The sequence below is a fragment of the Chiloscyllium plagiosum genome, unplaced genomic scaffold, assembly GCF_037043375.1.
Source record: "Chiloscyllium plagiosum isolate Xiang-an unplaced genomic scaffold, Cpla_swu_hap1 HiC_scaffold_37, whole genome shotgun sequence".
In the NCBI taxonomy this organism is placed as follows: domain Eukaryota; kingdom Metazoa; phylum Chordata; class Chondrichthyes; order Orectolobiformes; family Hemiscylliidae; genus Chiloscyllium; species Chiloscyllium plagiosum.
In genome coordinates, this window is record NW_028270175.1 from 2,720,379 (window position 1) to 2,742,427 (window position 22,049).

The window sequence follows — 22,049 nt, forward strand, 5'->3', positions numbered from 1 at the left end:
CATTAACGATAAGATTAATGAGCAATTCCTTTAAGTCCTGTGCCCATTTTGTGGAGCTGAGTGAATCTGTGTTTGTTGAACTGTATTGTGTGGGAATGCAGCTGTCTGTTGCAATGGAATTGATGTTGTGTGTAGATGTGGACTGATGTAGCAGCCTCCTGCGTTCTTTTGGAGGGATTTGTGGAGATGCATTTAATTAACTGTTGACCCATACAGGAAAGGACTGAACATCCAGTACAGAGTGATAGCAGACATAAATCTCAGATCACGAGCTGCGAGTGGTTTTGTTTAGATTTTAGACTAGGTGAATGTAGCCAAGCTCTCATGAACTATGGTGTGTGCTGAATTTTGTTCTTTCATAGGGACTCAACTCTTTGTGTTATTGGGTCTAGTTCCACAATGTGATCCACCCAGTTGGGGTGGTTCTATTCCTGATGAAGGGCTTTTGCCTGAAACGTCAATTTTCCTGCTTCTCGGATGCTCCCTGAACTGCTGTGCTTTTCCAGCACCACTCTGATCTAGAACCCCGTTGGAATGTCACCACGGTGTAACAAGACTCCTGTTGGTATTGGGGATTCTAGTGCTAGGGGGCATGGTCTAAGAATTAGGGCCAGACTGTTCACTGGAGATGTTAGGAAACACTTAGAGACACAGAGTAGGAGAGGTTTGAAATTCGCTTCCACAAACAGAAATCAATGCTGGTTCAGTTGTTAGTTTTCAATCTGAGATTTATTTTGTGTGAAGCGAAGTACTAAGGGATATGGGCCAAGTGCAGTGATGTGGAGTTAGGCCTCACATCAGCCCTGATCTCTCTGACTGGTGGATCAGACTTGAAGCATGAATGGCCTGTGCTGTTCCTGTTGGCTGTCACTCCGTATACAACTGTGTATTAGAGATATGCAGCGACACACGAGACTGACACTGAGAGACAGGAGTCAGCGATGGTGTCATCAGCTGTTGCACTAGTGTTATTGGCTGTGGGCAATCTTTACGTGTGGAGAGGGGGGGGTGTTGGCACAAATATCTGTGCCTCTCATTAAAGAGCTGGTGCTAAATGTTTGGGGAGCATCTGGGAGTATAAAGTACCGTGGAATAGATTTGGTTATTGGAAATGTTGAAGTTAGTGTGTGGAGGTTTCACACATTGCACATTCCACCAGTACCCCATCTCTCCCCGCCCCCCCCCCCCAATCCGCTCAGTGACCCGTACACCATCTCTCTCCCCCCACCCTCATAACTATACACGATTATCCCCCCCCCCCAACCCTCCCGCTGTCTCCTCTCCCTGACCCGCACACCCTCCCCCTTCCACACCCTGCACCCTCCCCCTTGCCCCCGAGTCCCGCGCACTCCCCTTCTCCCCTGCCCTGCATGCTGTCCCCCTCTTCCTTCCTTTTCAGGGAAGGAAATCTGTCATCCTTACCCGATCTGAGGTAACTCGTGACTTGAGACCCACAGCAATGCATTTGACTCTTAACTGCCCTCTGGCCAATTGGGTTGGATAATAAGTGGGACACCCATATCTCAGGAGCAAATTTTTTAAAAAGTAAGTGATAGAACATTAAAATTCCAAAGCTTATCAAAGTTTTAGTTTTTCTGGCGCATACCTTTGTGCAAGAGGCTAAGATCTTGCTGAAGTGTTAGATTGATAAGTTGGAGGGGAAGGGGCAGAAAGAGAATTTTATTTAGCCACATTTCACCGTTCTCCAATGACCTCAAATGAAAGCAGTGCACCGGATGAAGGAGCAAGGCTCCAAATGCTTGTGATTTCAAATAAACCTGTTGGACCGTAACCCAGTATTGTGAGACTTCTGGCTTTGTCTACCCCATTCCCACACCGCCTCCATATCAAAGATCTAATGATCTGGATTGCTGCTTTCCTGGTCATTTAAATCCAATACCAACACCAGGGGATCTCCAGGTATCTGCCAACAATGACGACATCAAATACAGCATGCAGCCAATCACATGGAGATATTCCCTTCAGGCAGCAAACCAGGAAGTCTGATACATTGGCTGTATATTTCAGCAAAATATCAGTCTTTTAAAATTGGGAAACTCAGGGAATTATTAATTAGTTAAAAAAAGTTTGATGCTATACAAAGATTAAACTTGTTTTCCTGGATGGGATTTCAGCAGTTGTTATTAAAATCACATGGCATTTTGGGGGGAGAAAAGTATCCCCGCTGCACCTCAGTAACAAAGTACAGCTTTTTCCATGTACTTTTAAAAATTATTGGAGACAAGGGCACATCCTTCCCCCGTACGAGCACTGATTTCCAGGCTAATATCTCTCTTGAACTCCCAGGCTGTAATGTATTTTGAAATGATCTTGAACACAGGATTCCAGCTCAGAACTGAAGAACACTCGATGGCAGATTCAGAGTTCGTGCTGCCTGACAGGAGACCACTAATGTCCTGAAGCACTTAATACTGTGAAACTCTGCCAAGGAAATGAAATTTGTAACATTTACCTCTTGGAGGTTATTTTAAAATTTAAATTCCAATTGAGAATGATATCAAGGAATTATAAAGCTGTAATGTAGTTAGTGAGAGAAACAGTTAAAGTTATTTCACAGGACCGTTTCACCTGAAGAGGGACAAAGTTGTAAGAAATCATTAAGAATCAAACCAATAAGTCATATCTCATGCAGCCACTATGTTTTTATTTAATAAGATCACTGTTAATGTGGGTTATCCAATGGGTAAAACTTCATTACCTTATCAACAGGCATTTCATAACATTCTACATGTGAGGCTTTTTAAAATTTGAATTTAACTAAATTGAATTTAACTAAAATTAATTTATTGGATTGGTTACTAATTTGCTAATAAGTTCTGGACAGTGAACAATAATAAAGGGATTGTTTCACATGAACGACGTAAAGAAAATGTTCTACTATTGTTCTCTGACTGTGTGGGGGATTAGAACATTTTGGTCATTTTTGACTGGTGCAGATGTGATGGGCTAAAGGGCCTTTCTCTATGCTGTAAATCGCTGATTATTTTAAATTTGCTGATGGTACCTTTTGTGAGCAGGGAGAGAGACAACATTCAAAATGTATTGGGAATTAATTAAGGAAATAGGAAAGGCAGGGCAGTCAGGACTACCTTCATTATTGTAAATTCACATTGATGTACATTTAACGCGTGAAACATGAATTTTAAATGCACAATAAATGTGCTCCATTAGCGAAATATTGATTTTGATTTTGGTCATTTATCACTAAATGTGTCCAGTCTGTATGGACCTATTATCCCCTTCAGTTTGATTCATCAAGGGGATGGTTGCAGTTATTGGAAACTCGTAACTTATTAAATCCATGTCTGGAATACTGCAACCTGGCTTTTCATTTCCATTTCTTCTATGTTCTTGTATGGAAGTTTTGAACATTTTACTGGGATAGAGTTTGTTCTGGGGATGAGAGGATGGGTCTTCAGCTAATACACAGTAACTAGCCCATACATGGGAGGTGTGTGAACCTGACTAACCACATGGTACTCCCCAAAATCTACAAGGGTCCTTCTAGTTTCCTCAGTTGGAGGCACTGTCCCAAGTCAGTGTTACCTTGGAGACAGTGGGAATACTTAAGAATCTGGCCACTGTCCTCATCTGGAACCAGTCACTCACTCCAATAGGCTGGCAAAGGAGTGCAGAGTCTAGAAGGGTGGTGCTGGAAAAGCACAACAGGTCAAGCAGCATCCGAGGAGGAGCAGAGTCAACCATTTGGGCCTAAGCCCTTCATTCCTGTTGATTCCCTGCTCCTTGGATACACTTTATCAACTCTGACTCTCCAGTATCTGCAGAGCTCATTTTCTCCTGACAAAGGAGTGCAGGATTTTAATTGGCAACACTTGGAACCAGACTGACCACAATCTGAGTGCCATATTTGGCCACCACCTTATGCTATTATTAAGTCCTCTAATTCCACCTCCCAAACATTGTCCACCTCCTGCTGAATCCCTCACTTGTAGCTTTGTCACTTTCAGAATCAACTATCTTCCTTAAACTTAAGGTTACAAGTCATAGAGAAGTCATGTCAAACTCTGCGTAATTCCTTGCTTATATCAAATCTCTTCCCATTACCCATCACCCTTGTGCTATTTGCTTGACCCTAAGATAAACAATGTTTTATTTCAAAATGTTCAAAATCCCTCCATAACCTCCAAATCTGCAATCTCTGGTAGACCAATAACCGTCAAGATGAATTCAATCTGTTGTGTAAGGGCTTTAGGACCCTGGGGCAGCACAGTGATGATGTAATGGAGTGGCTCCTCACTGGGCATAAGTAACACCATAGGGGTGGAGTTAAAGAAACCAAGAGAAATGCATGTGGAGTGAGGCAGAAGTCTGAAATCTAACCATTTGAATGTTATAAACATATGCAGAGAAGCATATGGAGTAGACAATTAGCATTAGGCAGTAGTTTGTGGAGTAGTCTTTCAATAAAGCGATAACACGATTAGAGGCTGGTATGTCTCTCAGTACCATGTATTGGAGTATTTAATCATGATAATGAAGAAACTTGAATCTGAAGACAGTTCTGACATCACCTCCTCCTTGAGCAATCTGTCTTGACCGTAACTGGGTGTAATATGAAACCACACTCCTCTAACTCTGACCATCTGAACATCCTGATTTTAGTGTCCACGCTCCCGGCACCCACCACCACCATTGGTGGTCACTCCTAAGCTATCCCCTGGACCTCTCTCAATAAAGTCCTGCCTCTCACTTCTTCTGGAAGGTTCTCATGAAAACCTTCAACCAAACTTTCAATTGTCTGCCCTCATGTCACTCAATGCTTCTCAACGTCTGATATCATCCTAGATTGCCACAGTGAGGTGCTTTTGTGGTATTTTGTTTCGTTCAGGATACTATAAAAATGAATTGCCAGTCTATGCCTCAGCTACTTGCAAGGTAAACAAATTTAGCAAATACTGAATTGTCAGCACTTGTTATGTTGTGGTTGTACAGGATGTTGGTGAAGCCACATTGGAGTTCTGTGTACAATTCTGGTCGCCCTGTTATAGGAAGGATATTATTAAATTGGAAAGGGTGAAGAAAGATTTACAAGGGTGCTACTGGGACTGAAGGGTTTGCATTATACGGAGAGGCTGCATGGGCTGGGATGTTTTCACTAGATATAGGAGGTTGAGGGATGACCATGTAGAGATTTATAAAGTCATGAGGGGCATAGATAGCAAAAGTCTTTTCCCTCGGTGGGGGAGTTCAAAACTAGGGGGCATATTTTTACGGTGAGAGGACAAAGATTTAAAAGGGACTTGAGGGGCAACATTTTCTCTCACACAGTATGTGGAATCAACTGCCTGAGGAAGTGGTAACAACATTTAAGACTTTTGGACAGGCACATGGATAGGAAAGATTTAGAGGGATTTGGGCCAAGTGCTGGCAAATAGCTCTAGTTCAGTTGAGGAAACCAGGTCAGCATGGGCGAGTTGGGCAGAAGAGTCTGTTTCTGCACTTTATGACTCAATGACTATTAATGTACTGGAGGAAGTTAAAAGAAAGAGAATTTTGGGAATTTGTCGCAGCTGTGGAGCCATATGTGGTTTTTGGTGAGTTGTGTAGCCCGATCCTGATCTATATTGATCAAACATCTTCTGTTGCTTGATTAATGTCTCTTGTTTTGCTTTGTTAAACTTGTGTTAATACTGTACTTGTGTGAGAGAATCATTCAATTAATCATTTTTGGTAAAACTTTCCACTGTGGTCTGTTATTGGCATTTGTGCAGCAAGCATCAAGATGTTTATTTTTGATGAAATGTACAAAGCAAGTCCTTTCTTGCATTAAGGTTACCAATGCCTGATCTAGGCTATCTGCCACAAATTTCCAGAACAGCGCATATTTTCATTGGAACAAAAACAATAGCAATTTGTGGGGTGGGGTAAAGGCAGGACCACATGATGGATCTGAATCCTGTATTTCCCTGTAGAAATGTGAGAGATTGTCAGACCATACTTTTAGTCAGTCATAGAGATGTACAGCACGGAAACAGACCCTTCGATCCAACCCGTCCATGCCGACCAGATATTCCAACCCAATCTAGCCCCACCTGCCAGCACCCAGCCCATATCCCTCCAAACCCTTCCTATTCATATACTCATCCAGATGCCTTTTAAATGTTGCAATTGTACCAGCCTCCACCACTTCCTCTGGCAGCTCATTCCATACACGTACCCTCCCTCTGAATGAAAACGTTGCCCCTTAGGTTTCTTTTATATCTTTCCCCTCTCACCCTAAACCCATGCCCTCTACTTCTGGATTCCCTGACCCCAGAGAAAAGACTTTGTCTATTTATCCTATCAATGCCCCTCATGATTTTATAAACCTCTATAAGATCACACAATGGTAGGTTGACCTTTTTATGTGAAATATATTGGAAGGGTTGAAAATTATTCCTTTCCCATTGCCTCGCTGTCAGAGTTTCCAGGTTCCCGATTATTCCCATTGACCCCACCTCCTTGAGCAGCCAAAGCTATTTTGACATCCCATGTTGATATGCTCAGACCCAAGGAGCTGAATACTCACCTTTAGGGCTATGCAATGTATTTAATTTTATCAATAGATACTTACTGAGTCAAGTTTTACTTCAGCAGTGAGAGTTGGTGGAGGTGCTGGGTCAACTATACACAAGCTCAACCATTACCTGATTAATTATGGTAATGGGCTAGTTGTAATAATTTTCAATATGATTTAAAAGCAAGAGCGAAATGTACAAAACTGACGCTAAACGCAAGCGTTCCTGACAAAGCCTTGGAAAGAATTCCAAGAAAAACGGTTGGATGTTTAGCTTTTAAATAAATTTGGCTGCATATTTATTTAATTAAGTTTCAGCTGCTCTGATTTCACAGCAGTAGCTGCTGTACTAGAGGCAGCTTCTTTGATTTCATTGGGAAACCTCTTGGTGGAGTGAGGGGAACTGCTTCAAAGAAATTTAACTCTGAATGGGTTTTAATTTAAAAATATGCATCAAAATATGGAATGTCACCATTTCAAAACGGGCTAATAGCCTACACAATTTGACATGTTTCTAGGGCAGTTCAGGACAAATAATGCATGGAGCATACTTTCCAGAGATTTAATGACACGTTAGTATACACAGTCAAAACTCCTGGGTGAAGATGTGTCTGTGTGCACTCACACTGCTGTGACGGATTTATGTCCCTAAGCTCAGCATTTAGTGAAAGGCAATAGAGTCTGGGCTAAGACCATGCTCAGGATGTTCAGGACAAAAGGAGTGAGAATGAAAAACAGACTATGGTTTAAACAGTGGTGTTGTCTGTTAGATGCTGATACTGAATTGTGAAGATAAGCTGTTTTCCCTGGAGTGTCGGAGTTTGAGTGGTGCCCTTACATAGGTTTATCAAATCATCAGGAACATGGATAGGGTGAATGGCCAAGATCGTTTCCCTGGGGTCGGGGAGTCTAAAACTAGAGGGCATAGGTTTAGGGTGAAAGAGGAAAGATTTAAAAGGGATATGAGGGGCAACATTTTCACGCAGAGGGTGGTGTGTGTGGAATGAGCTGCCAGAGAAAGTGATGGAGGCTGGTACAATTACAACATTGAAAAGGAATCTGGTTGGGTATATGAATAGGAAGGGTATAGAGGGATATGGGCCAAATGCTGGCAAATGGGACTAGATTAATTGAGGACATCTGGTCAGCATGGATGAGTTTGACGGAACAGTCTGTTTCCGTGCTGTATATCTCCGATTCTGAGTGCCCCTGAGGGTGAAATGCTCTCCGATCCCTGAAGCAAGTGATTCATGAAAACTTTCTTTGGGGCATATTTATTTTGTTCATTTTGAGGTTTGGGAGAGCTCAGCACTGAGCTAAAGAGGGAAGAACATTCCTGATCGGTGTCTAGTCTGAACAGTTTGACGGTGTTGGGTTGGAGTTCCAGTGTTGAGGGAGGCTCATCAACTTTAAACTAATGATCCACACGACTTCCCAGCATTAAACTGAGCACATTCCCCACTGACGAGCCTCAAACCATTATTTCTGGAGTCATCACAAAAATGATCAAAGTTTGCAAACTCCCCAGTTGTCCTGACGTTTAGACCTAGATTGACATCTGGTCCTATTTCACTGTCAGTATTTAACATGATTACTATTTAACACAAAGCAATAGAATCTATTGATTCTATAGTTATCTAGAATTATATTCTGTATTGATTCTACCAGAAAAGCAATTATGAACCATCTATGTAACATTCCACTAGTTAAAACTCTAACCCCTTCTACGCTTTATGCGCACCTATTGACAGGAATTAAATAAAAACTGGGTGTTATGGATTGAGGGAAAGTCTGGGAAAGTAGTTCAATGGTGTCTGTCCACAGGCTGGGCTGAGATCATTTTTCTTTGCTGGTCAGGACTGACTGCTCCTCGATCCTCCTACTCCCGGTACGTTTTCAGGAAGCACGGAGTGACTGGTTCATACTTGTAAAGTTTGTGACTTATTGGTTAAGAACCAGAGCTTATAGCATATTGGAAGGATGTTGTGAAACTTGAAAGGGTTCAGAAAAGATTTATAAGAATGTTGCCAGGTTTGGAGGATTTGAGTTATAGGGAGAGGCTGAACAGGCTGGGGCTGTTTTCCCTGGAGCGTCGGAGGCTGAGGGGTGACCTTATAGAGGTTTACAAAATTATGAGGGGTATGGATAGGGTAAATAGATAAAGTCTTTTCCCTGGGGTCGGGGAGTCCAGAACTAGAGGGCATAGGTTTTGGGTGAGAGGGGAAAGATATAAAAGAGACCTAAGGGGCAACATTTTCACGCAGTGGGTGGTACGTGTATGGAATGAGCTGCCAGAGGATGTGGTGGAGGCTGGTACAACTGCAAAATTTAAAAGGCATTTGGATGGGTATATGAATGGAAAGGGTTTGGAGGGATATGGGCTGGGTGCTGGCAGGTGGGACTAGATTGGGTTGGGATATCTGGTCGGCATGGACGGGGTTGGGCCGAAGGGTCTGTTTCCGTGCTGTACATCTCTATGACTCTATAATTGGTCAGGGAAAATAAACATTGCTTTCTTTAAGCTTGAGATGTCCTTTACCGCAGAGAAAGGACTGTTGTTTCCTTCTTGGAGGTTTGATGACTTCATACCCACAAGCTGTTCAGCTATCTGGGAGCCAATCAAATAGCTGTTGGCAGGCAGAAAGCCTTTGACATCAACAGTGGGTCACCATTCCCAGAACAATCAGCTACTTGTTCCCTGTAGAATCTCCATTTGTATACTTTATATCCCTTGGCCAATAACACAGTGAGGTTTTAACAATCTGTGTCCACTTTGGCATCAGTTAGCTCTGCCTTTCTGGTTTGATTTCTTTAGCAATTTGTAGTAAGGTAATCGCCAGGGTGAATCATGGCTGATGCTCTGGCACAGTAATAACACCGGGGGGCGGGGGGGGGGAGGCAATGGCCTAATGGCATTATCACTGGACTGTTAATCCAGAGACCCAGGTCATGTTCTGGGGACGTGGGTTCGAATCCTGTCAGGGCAGGTGGTGGAATTTGATTTCAATACGTATCTGGAATGAAGAGTCTAATGATGACGATTGTTGGGACAACCCAACTGATTCACTAATGTCCTTGAGGAATGAAACAGCCTTCCTTACCTGGCCTGGCCTACATTGGACTCTAGGCCCACAGCAATGTGCCCTTTGGGCAACTAGGGATGGGCAATAAATGCTGCAAATAAATCTTGAAGCTTAACTGATCATCTCTCACTCTGAGTTTAGCGTTTGTCTATCAAATGATCACCCACTCATTCAGAGCCACAGATAGACCCAACCTCCCAATGAGCAATGATCAGTTGGCACTGGCTTTAAAGTGGTGGTAAGGCTGGGGCTGAGAGCTAGCTGACACTGATGGTTAGTTAGTGTTTCTCTGAGCTGAATGGGTCTTGGAAGAGGAGGTGGAGTCACAGCTCTGAAGCAGCATAGCGTTGGCTGGTGTTAGTTCATTGAGAGGCAGTGTGAATGTTGCCAAACTGTAGGGGAGATCAAGCTTTAGTTGTTCATATTAATCTGGCTACAACTTGACAAATGGTCTCCTGGATATGGATGTGAGCATGGTGCTGCTGTGAACAATGTGCTCTCAGCTTGTGTATTTTGCTGCAGGGACTGGAGCCCCCTGTGAGATCCCGGGGACTTCACTCATGGGAAGGAGCCATGTGCCTGGAGACTGGCTGCACCAGACCCTCCCGCTCGATTTTGAGGGTCTGCATTTCACAGGCAGGAGGGAGTATAGTGACCACCCCCATCCCACTCTGTTTGTGGGCTCCTCTGTAAGATTGTGAGGCGGAGTGGGCGATGTTGGGGTTGGGTGAGGACAGTTACCTGATTAAAGCCAACCTTAACCACCGTGTCCAAGCCCCCAGCAATCCCTGCTCCAGGCTGGGCCGCATATCACATTCACTCAGTGAAATAACACTGAATGTTCCTCACTCACCCAAACATTGAATTAGGAAATGATCAATCCATTCCATTGTTTATTGATAGGCAGCTGGAGTTCTGACTCATTGGGAAATCAGAGTTTTGAAGCTAATATTGAAAGGCACTTGTGGCCTGAACATTGTTTCACAAAAGAAAACTTGGTACCATACAGAAAGTTCACGGTGGAATCCGTTGGTACTGATCTGGATTTACTCAAAATAAGTCTGTTTGTTGCAAAGAGCTTCATTGATTAGCAGGTGAGAGGGGTTTTTCACTTGGGTCTGAAGAAGGTGATGGGAGCATCAAAGAGAAGGTCAGCCATTGGGCTACTTTCTATTCCTTCCCACAGAAAGGACCTGCTTGAACAATAATCACTCGTTACCTCTGTTAGAACTTGTCAAACTGCTTCATGGACAGTGAATTAATTGTGAAATGCAGTTGCTTCAGTGACTCTCATTCCCCTTTCACCCTTGCAATCTCTGACCTATGTTAACACCTGCTTGAGAAATGCTTCCATTTTAAAACAGACACCCCTGTCCTACCCCCTCATGACTTTGCATTCAACTGTTTCTGTAATTTCCACCCGCTGAAAACCCCCAGCCTATTATTCTGGCCAATTTTAATCACTCCATCATTGATAGCTGTGCCTTCAATTGCCTGCAAACTAAGCTCTGCAATTGCCTCCCTCTACCCTGCATTCCCCTCCTCTCCACTTCCTCTTCTCCCCACCCCACCATTTCTTCCCCTATCCCTGTCTAATTTGCACCCCTCACCCCAGGCCCAACCCCTGCTGGATCCTAATTCCAGCTGGATCCTAATTCCTGCAGGAAATTGCAAGTGGAACTGAGGGAGATTGGTTGGGGGAAACACTTTGGTTTGTGTTTTTTTTGTGAAAAGCTTGAAGTTGTTGTTAAGGTGGCGCTGTGATTGTGAACATGTTCTCTGTCTCCTTGTAGCATACGCACAGATTCAGCCGCATCAGTTAATGCACCAGCAGCAGCAGCAGCTTCAGTTACAGCAGCAACAACAGAAACACCTGCAGCATCAGTTTGTCCTTCAGCAACAGCAGCTTCAGCACCGACACCAGCAGCCCCAACTGATCCACACCAGCACCCAGCTCCAGCCACTACAGTCACAGCAGACCCAGAGCCTGGCTGTACAGCCCTGTGCCCAGATCCAGACCAGCGTGCATCCTCAGGCCCAGGCTCATGTGCAGGCACAGCACTGTCAGACTGTCGTCCAGCAGAAACACCAGGCCCTGCACCTTCAGGGGGCTCACTCCCCTAGCCCAGTGCTGCAGCCTGTCTCTCAGGCCCAGCAGAGTTTGCAGTCAGGTCCCCAGCCTGGCCAGCCAGATACTCTGCTCAACAGTCACGGACAGACTCACCAGCACCAACTGGCACCTCAGACCACTGCAGTAAATCTCCAAATCCAGCCAGCAGCTCACGTGGTAAGATACGCTTCTGTTTTGGACATTTGATTTCTCTCTGTCTGTGTCTCTCCCTCGCTCTTTCTCTTTCTCTCTCCTGTCTGTGTCTGTCTTTCTCTCATTGCCTGCCCGCGAGTTCTCTCGCACTCGCTGGGTAAGGGTATAATGGCTGTTTAGAGGTATTTAAGATTATGAAAGAGTTTGTGGAAGAATCTGGATCTCGGGATCTTAAATGCAAACTGATCCTGAATGAATCCAGTCAGGCATTCTGAAGAAACCTTGTTTCATAGAAAGTAGTGGGAACAGGTGACACACTCCCACAGTGAGTGTGAGAGAGGAACCATTTTGATGAACATCAGGGACAGTGGTGATAGGGTGGTGGCAGGTTTTATGGATTACAAATGCAAGTAGACAGCATCGACCAGTCAGACTGAGTGCCTGTCCCTTTGCTGCTGTTTTGATTCATTTTGTCACCCTGTGAAGGGACATTTAGTACTAACTGTGAGAGGTGTGACCTCTGCTTTAATTTTCCTCAATCTCGGATTTTCTGCAATTCCCTATTGAGCAAGTCTTAACATTCGTGTGAAACACCTCTGGGTGTTTTATTACGTTAATGATGCTGTAGAAATTGAAGTTGATGTTGTGACAGATCCTACTTAGTTCCTTGTTTATCTCTCAGCAGGTGGTTTTCACAATAACTGTTGTAAAATAAAGGCACCTGGTCTTCACCGCTGTCCATAAACAGGAGCTTTCAAAGTAATGATGAAACTCTTGGTGGGCTGATGTAGCATCACCTCTTCAGCTACTGTCAATCATTATCAATCCTACTGCTCATTTAAGGCCTGCATTCTGGGTCTGTTCAGAACATCAAGCCCTACTATCCCATTCAGACATTCTCCCTCCTCCAGATCAATGTGAAAACTGAGGCGACATCCTTCACTCTGTAAACAGAACATGGATTTAACATGAGACATTCTCTGTTACTTTTATATAGCACTTTCACAGCTGCTGTGGATTCTGGGATAGCTGTACTTCCATTGGCTTCTGTTCTTTCATAGTCCCCAGCAAAAGAAAACTATAAAAAGTTTTGAATTCCTGATGAAACAATCATCTCGCTGGGAATTACGAATAATCACTTTCTTCATTCATTCTTGTTCATGCTGGAGAGAGGATATAGCTCCTTTTAATAAGGAAACATTTAGTTTTAATTTTCTCTCTGTCCTGAAGGCACTGATTATCTGCTGCTGTGTATAATCCAGGGGCTAATACCTTGAAGACTTACTCAAGTGATGATTCTTTTATGTATCCATCTGCCTCTTTGAAGAAGAGTTGAAAAGTTTGCAAGTAACAGTTGCATTAAAAAAATCTGACTGATTCCATGCTGAAAGCTTTGGTGTGTTGGATGGAAAGAAAATGTTTCCATTTGTGGTGGAGACTGGGAGCTGATCAGGTGTTTCCCAAGACATTGTGGGAAGCTAGTGAAGAAATTGTGCACCCCCGATATTTGTATCTCTTCAGCCACACGTGAGATGCTGGATGACTGGAGAGTGGCTAATGTGCCAAGATTTAAGAAAGGCTGCATGAAAAAGCCAGGAAGCTACAGGTCAGTGTGCCTGATGTCAGTGATAGGAAAATTGTTGGAGGGAATTCTGAAAGACAGGATCTACATGTATTTAGAATAGCAGGGCCTGATTAGGGATGGTCAGCATAGCTTTGTGTGTTAGAAATAGTGTCACATAAATTTGAATTTTTGAAGAGATGATCAAGACGGTAGATGAAGGCAAAGTGATAGAAGTGTCTACTTGGACTTCAGTATGGCCTTCAACAAGGTTCCACATGGTAGACTGGTTAGTAAAGTTAAATCACACGGGATCCAGGGGGAGAGAGCCAATTAGGTACAAAATTGGCTTGATTGTAGGAGACAGATAATGGTGGTGGAGAGTTGTTGTTCAGACTGGAAGCCTGTGACCAGCGGTGTGTTGCAAGGATCACTGCTGGGTCCACTGCTGTTTGTAATTTATGTAAATGATTTGGATGAGAATATAGATAGCACGGATAGTAAGTTTGCAGATGACACCAAAATTGGTGGTATAGTGGACACTGAAAAAAGATTACCTAAGAGTACAAAGGGATCTTTATAAACTGGGCCAGTGGGCCAAGGAATGGCAGATGACTTCACGCAGATAAACGCGAGGTGTTGCATTTTGGTAAGATAGCCCAGGGCAGGGCCTACATATTCAAATGTAGGGTCCTGGGGAGTGTAGTCGAACAGAGAAACCCAGTTACAGATATATAGTTTCTTGAAAGTGGTGTCATAAATAGACAGTGTGGTGAAGTATGTGTTTGACATGCATGCCTTCAGCGCTCAGAGCATTGAGTACAGGAGTTGGGACACCATGTTACTGCTCTACAAGACATTGGTAAGGCTAGATTTGGATACTTTGTACGATTCTGGTCACCCTGCTATAGAAAAAGGTGCAAAGGAGATATGAGGATGTTACCGAGACTGGAAGGTTAGAGTTATAAGGAGAGGCTGAATCAGCTGGGAGGTTGAGGCTGAGGGGTGACCTTTATAGTTGTCTATAAAACCATGAAGGGCAGAGATAAAGTAAATAGCAAAGATCTTTTCCCCAGCGTAGAAAATCCAAAATTGGAAGGCATGGGTTTAAGGGGAGAGGGGAAAGATTTCAAAGGGACTGGAGGAGCAATTGTTTCACACAGAGGGTAGTGTATATATGGAACGAGCTGCCAGAGGAAGTTATGGATGCAGATACAATTCCAACATTTAAAAGACATTTGGAAGGGTAAATGGATAGCAAAGATTTCGAGGAATATGGGCTAAGTACAGGCAAATGGGACTCGATCAGTTTAGGAAACCTGATTGGCATGGATGGGTTGGGCTGAAGTGCCTGTTTCTGTGATGTATGACTTTGACTGTGACCAAAAGTAGGGTCCATTGATATAAACTGGTTGCTGATAAATCTAGTCGGCATTTCGGAAACGAGTACTTTGACCAGAAATGTACCACTGAATGTTTGAGGTGAAGAATGTGGATACGTTTTAGGGGGAAACTGGATAAACATGAAGGGGAAGGAAGAACTCATTATTGCTGAGAACTGTGGAGACCAAGTCATTGAGTGGCTTTGAGACACAGAGACAGGTAGGTTCTTGGGGTCAAGGGTTACAGGGAGAAGGTGGGAGAATGGGGTTGAGAAACTTCTCAGCCATGATCAAATGGCGGAGCAGACTCGATGGGCTGAATGGCTAATTCTGCTCCTATAAGTTATGGTCTTATGGAGAAGGGAATCGGAGATAGAGTCATAGAGATGTACAGCATGAAAACAAACCCTTTGGTCCACTCATCTATGTTGACCAGATATCCTAAATAAATCTAGTCCCATTTGCCAGCATTTGACCCATATCTCTCAAACCCTTTCCTATTCATATTATCCGTCCAGATGCCTTTTAAATGTTGTAATTGTATCAGCCTCCTCCACTTCCTCTGGCAGCTCAGTAACTCTGATGTTCAGAGTTACTTGAAATCAAACAGCAGAACAGTAGCTGTGCAGATTCACTGCTGGGTCAGACAGCAGTGCAGCTTTATTTTTCTGTTTGATTCATTTCCCATGTGGTCACTGCCTTTGTCTGTCTTCCTTTTTAAAGTGCCATTGTTTTGATCTTGCCTTTTTCCTGAAGTTCCAAAACAATGCAATAGCTTTTAAGCAATTGTAACTGCTGCTAGAATTTGAGGAAATCAGCTCCAACAGTGAAAATACCTCAAAAAAGGAGCAACTCTTACCGTTACAACTTCTTCCTGTCTTCCATTGTGGATTTGATGGTATATGGGTAGGACAAAATGGGTTGGGAAAAGACTCTAGTCAGCCTGCACCCACTGAGTGAAATGGCTTGTGACTGTCCGCAATGCGAATTGATGGACTTTCACTGCAAGGGCTTCATTGTTCAGCTTGGTCCCCCGATACCCTGAACAAGGCAGTGGTTCACAACAATCAACCGTGGCACGCTTAAACACAAATATAAACTGCAGATGCTGGAAATCCAAAACAAAACCAGAAATTCCTGGAGAAACTCGGCAGATCTGGCAGCACCTGTGAAAAGAAAGCTCCAGTGACCCTTCTTCAGAACATTGGGGAACGCTGGACTGATGAGCACCTCCCTCCTCTGCAGTCTGCTGTAATTCTACAGTAATTAATACTTTGCTGAAGTAATCTAATTTAATAAGTAACTTCCCTGGGATTGTGGATCTTCAGAACATTTTCTGATGTATTTTGCTTCTGAAGTACATTTTCTGCTGGCATTCTGTGAGCAAGCTGTGGTACAGATGACTTCTGCTTGAACATGGGGGATCTTTTCTAACCAAGTGTTAGCAGTTCAGAGGAGGTTCACTAGATTGCTCTGAGATAAGGGGTTTGTTTTACAAGGAGACATTTAACAGTTTACGCCTATACTGTCTGAAATTTAGAAGCATGAGGGGAGATCAAATGGAGGTGTTCAAAATGATAAAAGGCATGGCTAAAATAGACGTGGAGCAGGTGCGTCCTGTTGTGGGGCATTCTAGGACGAGAGGTCATAATCTTACGATAAGGGGGTAGCAAATTTAAAACATTTGAGGAGAAGCTACTTCTCCCAAAGGGTTGTGAATCTGTGGAATTCGCTACCCCAAAGTGCAGAGGATGCTGGGACAGTAAGTAAATTTAAGGAGGAGTTAGACAGATTTAAATTGGTAACAGGTTGAAAGGCTATAGAGCGAAGGCAGGAAAACTGAAGTGAAGAGCATATCAGCCATGATCAAATGGCAGGGCAGACTCGATGGGCTGAATGGCCTAATTGTACACCGACATCTCATGAATTTCTATTCTAGCTTGCTCCATCTACTGGCAGCACTCAGTATTACCTCAGGATTAAATGCTCGTATTTCTGCAATGACTCCTTTTGTAACTACAATTTCACCATGTAATTACAAATGAAAGTTAACGTCTAAATTATGACCCACGAGGTCGGGGAGCAGTCCCTCAATACTTTAACAAGCAAAGTATAGTTTAGATTTCACTGAACATTTAGTGGCTTATCTTAACAAGAGAGAAGACTGCATTTCATTCTCAATAATTCAGTGACAGAAACCTTTTTTTGAAGTTGGCACAACTTAGTGCTTTTTGCTCCATAGTGAATTATTTAGATTATATTTTTCTAATATTCTCTAGAGGTTGTTTTTAATTTGGAGATTTGTTGACCACATTGATCTTTGTATGAGAACTCCTGTGAGTTTAACAATCAACACAGACTCTTTGCTGAACATCTGTCATTTTATAACTGGGAGGATTCTGTTGTCTTGCCCTCTCAGAGACCACCACCCACGTTGGTGAAGCAACTACTGATACTGTAAAAACAAACACTCTGCAAAGCAGCTTTTTGTTTTCTTGCACATTTGTGCTGATCAGGTTGAAGTTTATTTAGTTTGGGAAGTGAACCACATGGAATGAAAGTCAGACAGGTTTCAGAACGAGAGAGATAATTTCCAGTCTCCGAACAGCTTTGTGTCCGTACCGCAATTGAGGAGCATCTCCCCAAGTTTGATGCAGCTTTCACAGTTGTGAATATCTGGGGGAGAGGACTGAGTTGCGGGCAGGGGGAGGGGGGAGTGGGGTGCTGCTGTTTTGTCCTGAATACATGTAGATCACTGCTCTGACTGGTATTGTAATAGAGCATTTAACTCTGGTTGAAAAATGTTCTTGGAGCTAATGTGATTAGGGATTTTCTAGTCGAGTGTTTATGATATATCTTATCTTTTGAATGAGAGTATGTGTGTAACATTTAGCTTAGCCACTGCTGTTGAAATGTCACTCTTCTTTATTTCTCTCAGGATGTGGCTATCAATGTTACTGAGAATATTATTTATTGCCCAACCCTTGTTGCTCTGGGGAAGGTGCTGGTGAGCTGCTGCTTTGAACCAGCGAAGTCCACGTGGTGTAGGGATACCCTTAGGGTGGGAATCTCAGGATTTTGGCCCAGCAATAATGAGGCTGAGCGATTAAGTTAGAATGGTGTGTGTCTGGGAAGTAATCTACATGGTGGAGGTCACTGATTTGGGAGAAGCTGATGAAGGAGCCTTGGCGAGTTGTTGCAGTGAATCTTGTAGGTGGCGGGCACAGACACTGGCATTGTGCTTCCATTGTTGGAATGAATGTTTAAGTTAAATGCATTGTGGGATATGTTGTTCTGGATGGTGTCAAGCTTCTTGTGTTGTTGGAGCTGCACTCATCCAGGCAAGTCTGGAGTTTTCCATCACACTCCTGACTTGTGCCTTGTAGATGGTGGACAGGCTTTGGGGATAAGGAAGTAAGGTACTTGCTGCAGGATTCCTAATCTCTGGACTACTCCTGGAACCAGGATATATTCTGGTTGATACTGACACGAGGAAGTTAGTGCTTGCACAGTGATTCTGTTACTAATATTCCAGAGACGTGGAATAGCATCTTATACAAACAACAATGATCTTAACTGATCCAATTTCATTGTTGGAAACTCCAATGCAACTAATAGATTAGTTACAATAGGTTTGGTCATTTTTAGTACAAATTTAAATGCACAACTTGATTCTGTGGGGAAAAATGGATTTGCAACAAATGTGAAATATTTTGTTGAATAACAACAATCTCATTCTTTTTGCCATTAGTCCAGTAGATATAGGAGCAGAATTAGGCTATTCAGCCCATGAGGTCGGCTCTGCCATTTGATCCTAGCTGATCTGTTTTTCAACTTCATTCTGCTGCCTTCCCCTCACAATCGTTGATCCGTTTACCAATCAAAAACCTATCTATCTCTGTCCTAAATACACTCAATGACTTGGCCCACATAGCCCTCTGCAGCAATGAATTTCACAGATTCCCCACCCTCTGGCTGAAGAAATTCCTTCTTATGTCCCTCCTAATCTTTCCTACTAGTGGAAACATTTTCTCAGCATTCAGATCTCTCAGTATTGTAAGCTTCAATCATTTCCCCCCAACCAGCCCCCCGATCGAGTACAGACCCAGAGTCCTCCACTGCTTCTTATACAACAGGCACTTCATCCCCCAAGATGGTTCTTGTAAACCCCCCCCCCAGAATCCCTCCCACACTCGCACATCCTTCCTTAGATACAGAGCCCGAAACTGCTCTCAATGTTCCAAATGTATCTGACCAGAGCCTTATACAGCCTCAGTAGTACTTCTCTGCTCTTGTATTCTACTCCTCTTGAAATTAATGCTAACTGAATTTGCCTTCCTAATTACCAACTGAACCTGCATATTAACCTTAGGAGAATCCTGAACTAGATTTCTCAACTCCCTTTGTTCTTTAGATTTCAGAAACCTTTCCCCATTTAGAAAATAGTCTGCGCCTCTGTTTTTATAAACAAAATGTATAACCTCATGCTTTCCCACGCTATATTCCATCTGCCACTTCTTTGCCCACTCACCTCACCTGTTCAAGTCCTTCTGCAGCCTCCCCACTTCCTTAGCAGTACCTGCTTCACCACCTATCTGTGTGTCGTTCTACCTAAAAGCTTCCAGATGTGACTGATTCTTAGCTGAGCTGGTTTAGGTACAGGATGTTTAGTTTCTGCTGCTAGCCAGTGAGAATGGAGATTGAGTGAGTGTTGCTGGTGTGCTCTGTTTTAGATCCAGCAGTGCCAGAGGAGCAGCCAGGACATCAGCAGGAGAGAGAAGCCAGACACAGCCATTGAGAAAGGGCCATCAGACAAAGCTGCAGTTCAGACAGCACCTCCGACCTCCACCTGCTTAGCAACATCCGATCAGAAGAAAACTGAATCCAGCAAGTCAATAACACAAGGTGAGAGATCGTGGGCAGATTCCTTTTCAGGGTACATTAACTCTCAGGATTTATGAAGGATGTTTCTGGGAAGTGCATAATTATGCAAAGACGTAATAGGATCATGTGATTTTAAAATCCAGCGAGACTGTGTGTTTGTTATAATTTATTGCAGGATGATTTTTATGGGATTGTTTGGGGGAGCTGGAGGAGAAGTGCAGTCCTTCCTGAAACGAATTTGAGTCCAGCGTAGCACAGAGTTCTCTAAACTAGAAACACTTTCTGAAAGATGTCACTTGGCCTCCTGAAGGTAAACCCTCAGCTGAGTGTCCAACCAGACCCACCATCAGCCTCTCTATTGGGGTCACAGACCTCAAACCCCTCAGGTTCAACAAACATCACCTAGACCCAGGGTTGAAACACAGCTCCATCTGGCTCAGTGTTACACTGGGCTCAGCTTTTACATGGAGTGATGTCAGCCCAGAACCACTTTGGTTTATATCAAACATGTTTCATTTTACAGTTTGAAATACAAACCAAGAGAGCTTGAGCATCTCAAACAGGTCTGGCGCCTTCTGTGGAGACAGAAACAGTTAATATTGTGGGCTCAGTGACGACTAAAGAGGGAGGGGGTAAAGTGATGGATTCGTACCGTGGAAAAAAACAAGGAGGAGCTGGTGGGACAGAAAGGAAGGTCAGGGAAGGTTAGAGGGAATTGGAGATCCTACAGGCAGTGCAGGCAAAGCCAGAGTGAGTTGTAACAGCTGTAGAGAACAGGTAAAATAAAGATCTAGAGGGGGTGTTAAGAGCAGAAAGTAGGTCAGCTCAGCTGCAAGCAGAGGTAGGAAAACCAGACTCTGGCAGAGAAGGAGCACTGTAACAGAGTAGAGGTCTCTGTCCCTGCTCTGAAGGTGTTGAACTCCATGTCGAGTCCTGAAGAGTGGCTCAGTGGGAAAATGAGATGCAGTTTCTGCAGCTTGCATTGTGCTTTGCTGGAACACTGCAGCAATCTGAGGACAGAAAAGTTAATGAGTGAGGAAGCTGGTTTATTGATCAGACATTTTGGTGAAGTTGTATTTCTGTATTTACAATTTTTTCAGTAAATTATGCAATAACTATTCCGTATTAGATTATTGTCATGTGTACCTGAGCAGAGTGTACAGAGTTCCACTGTCCGGCAACATCTTCAAATACAATACTTAGAATTAAAAACGAGCCAAAATTCAAGAAACAGAAACAAAAGGAAATGACTATGTCCAGATCACACTCTGGATGAGTTTCAAACTGGGTTCACCAATGCCACCTATGTTGACTGTCTGAGTATTGGAGAGGATCGATATGTGAAAACACATACTCTCCCTTTCCTGAGATTGTCACTACCAATTGTTGGAAGTTCAGGAAATCTGGGAATGTGACAGCTGCCGTTCCAATGTCTGATAACTTTGGATAATCTGTACACACTGCAGCTGGTTAAGTTGGCCTGTCCACTCCTGCTCCCTAACGGAGCTGGGGAGGAGACGCTGAATGATTTGATTGACATTGCCTCCACAGGAGAGCGAGCATATGGAACAACAGATTCAGACCCCTGCATCCTGGGGTAATCCCCACTCAGTTCGCTACTCTTAGAATTCCCATTGTACACCATGTGATCTCTCGTTTATTACAGGGGAAGAGGGTCAGCACCGTCATCTTCCAGAGAGTTATTATTCAAATGTAGAGAGGAAGCTTCCTGATTTCACAACCTTCCCGACGGGTTGTGTGTGGGGGACGGTGTAAGAGAGGAGGCTAATTGTCCCTTTGTGTGTGTTGTCCTTCTGTGTTTGAGATTTGTTTAACATTGTTGCCCTTGGAGACAGCTTGGGACGCTCCAAACACATGCTTCTGTTGGGCAACAGGAGAAGCTGAGCTTGAACCATATTCATTAGCTTCTCGTGGCACCAGTTCATGTGAAACTTCAGTCTCGAGCTGTGCCTTCTCATTGACATCCACCCCCCCTCCCCACCCTACCCCACTCTTCCTGCTGTTGTCTCAATTTCACCCTTCTCTATTAACCTGCAGAACACGTCAGGTGATGCGCCCTCTTCCCTGATCAGCTGCCCCCATTCGATTCCCCTAGAAAGAATCAATGTGACTGGACACGCGCCCCCCCCCCAAGGTTCTGAGCTGTGTTTATTGGCCGTGTCACTAAGGGAGCTGCTGGTGTTTCCTGTGGTGACGAATTTAACAGGAAACACTCAGGTTAACACTGGCCACGTGGTACTGACTTTGCCCACCCCATCAGTGCTGCAGCGCTATTGAGCTGTGAGGGGCTTCACCCATAATGAAACCAGATTAGATC

General features: G+C 43.7%; 1 protein-coding gene across 22 annotated transcripts in view; it reads left to right on the forward strand.

The window, feature by feature from the left end:
- LOC122540474 (polyhomeotic-like protein 2) overlaps positions 1 to 22,049 on the forward strand; it is a 308,477-nt gene that overhangs the window by 250,990 nt on the left and 35,438 nt on the right. For all 22 annotated transcript variants that reach the window (XR_015753414.1, XR_015753415.1, XM_087980196.1 and 19 more), the window contains 2 exons: positions 11,415 to 11,908; positions 19,561 to 19,732. Coding sequence is in view for 20 of the 22 variants with exons in the window: in XM_087980196.1 (XP_087836322.1) it covers positions 11,415 to 11,908; positions 19,561 to 19,732 (666 nt within the window). In the remaining 2 variants the exon portion in view is untranslated. The remainder of the gene's footprint in view (positions 1 to 11,414; positions 11,909 to 19,560; positions 19,733 to 22,049) is intronic.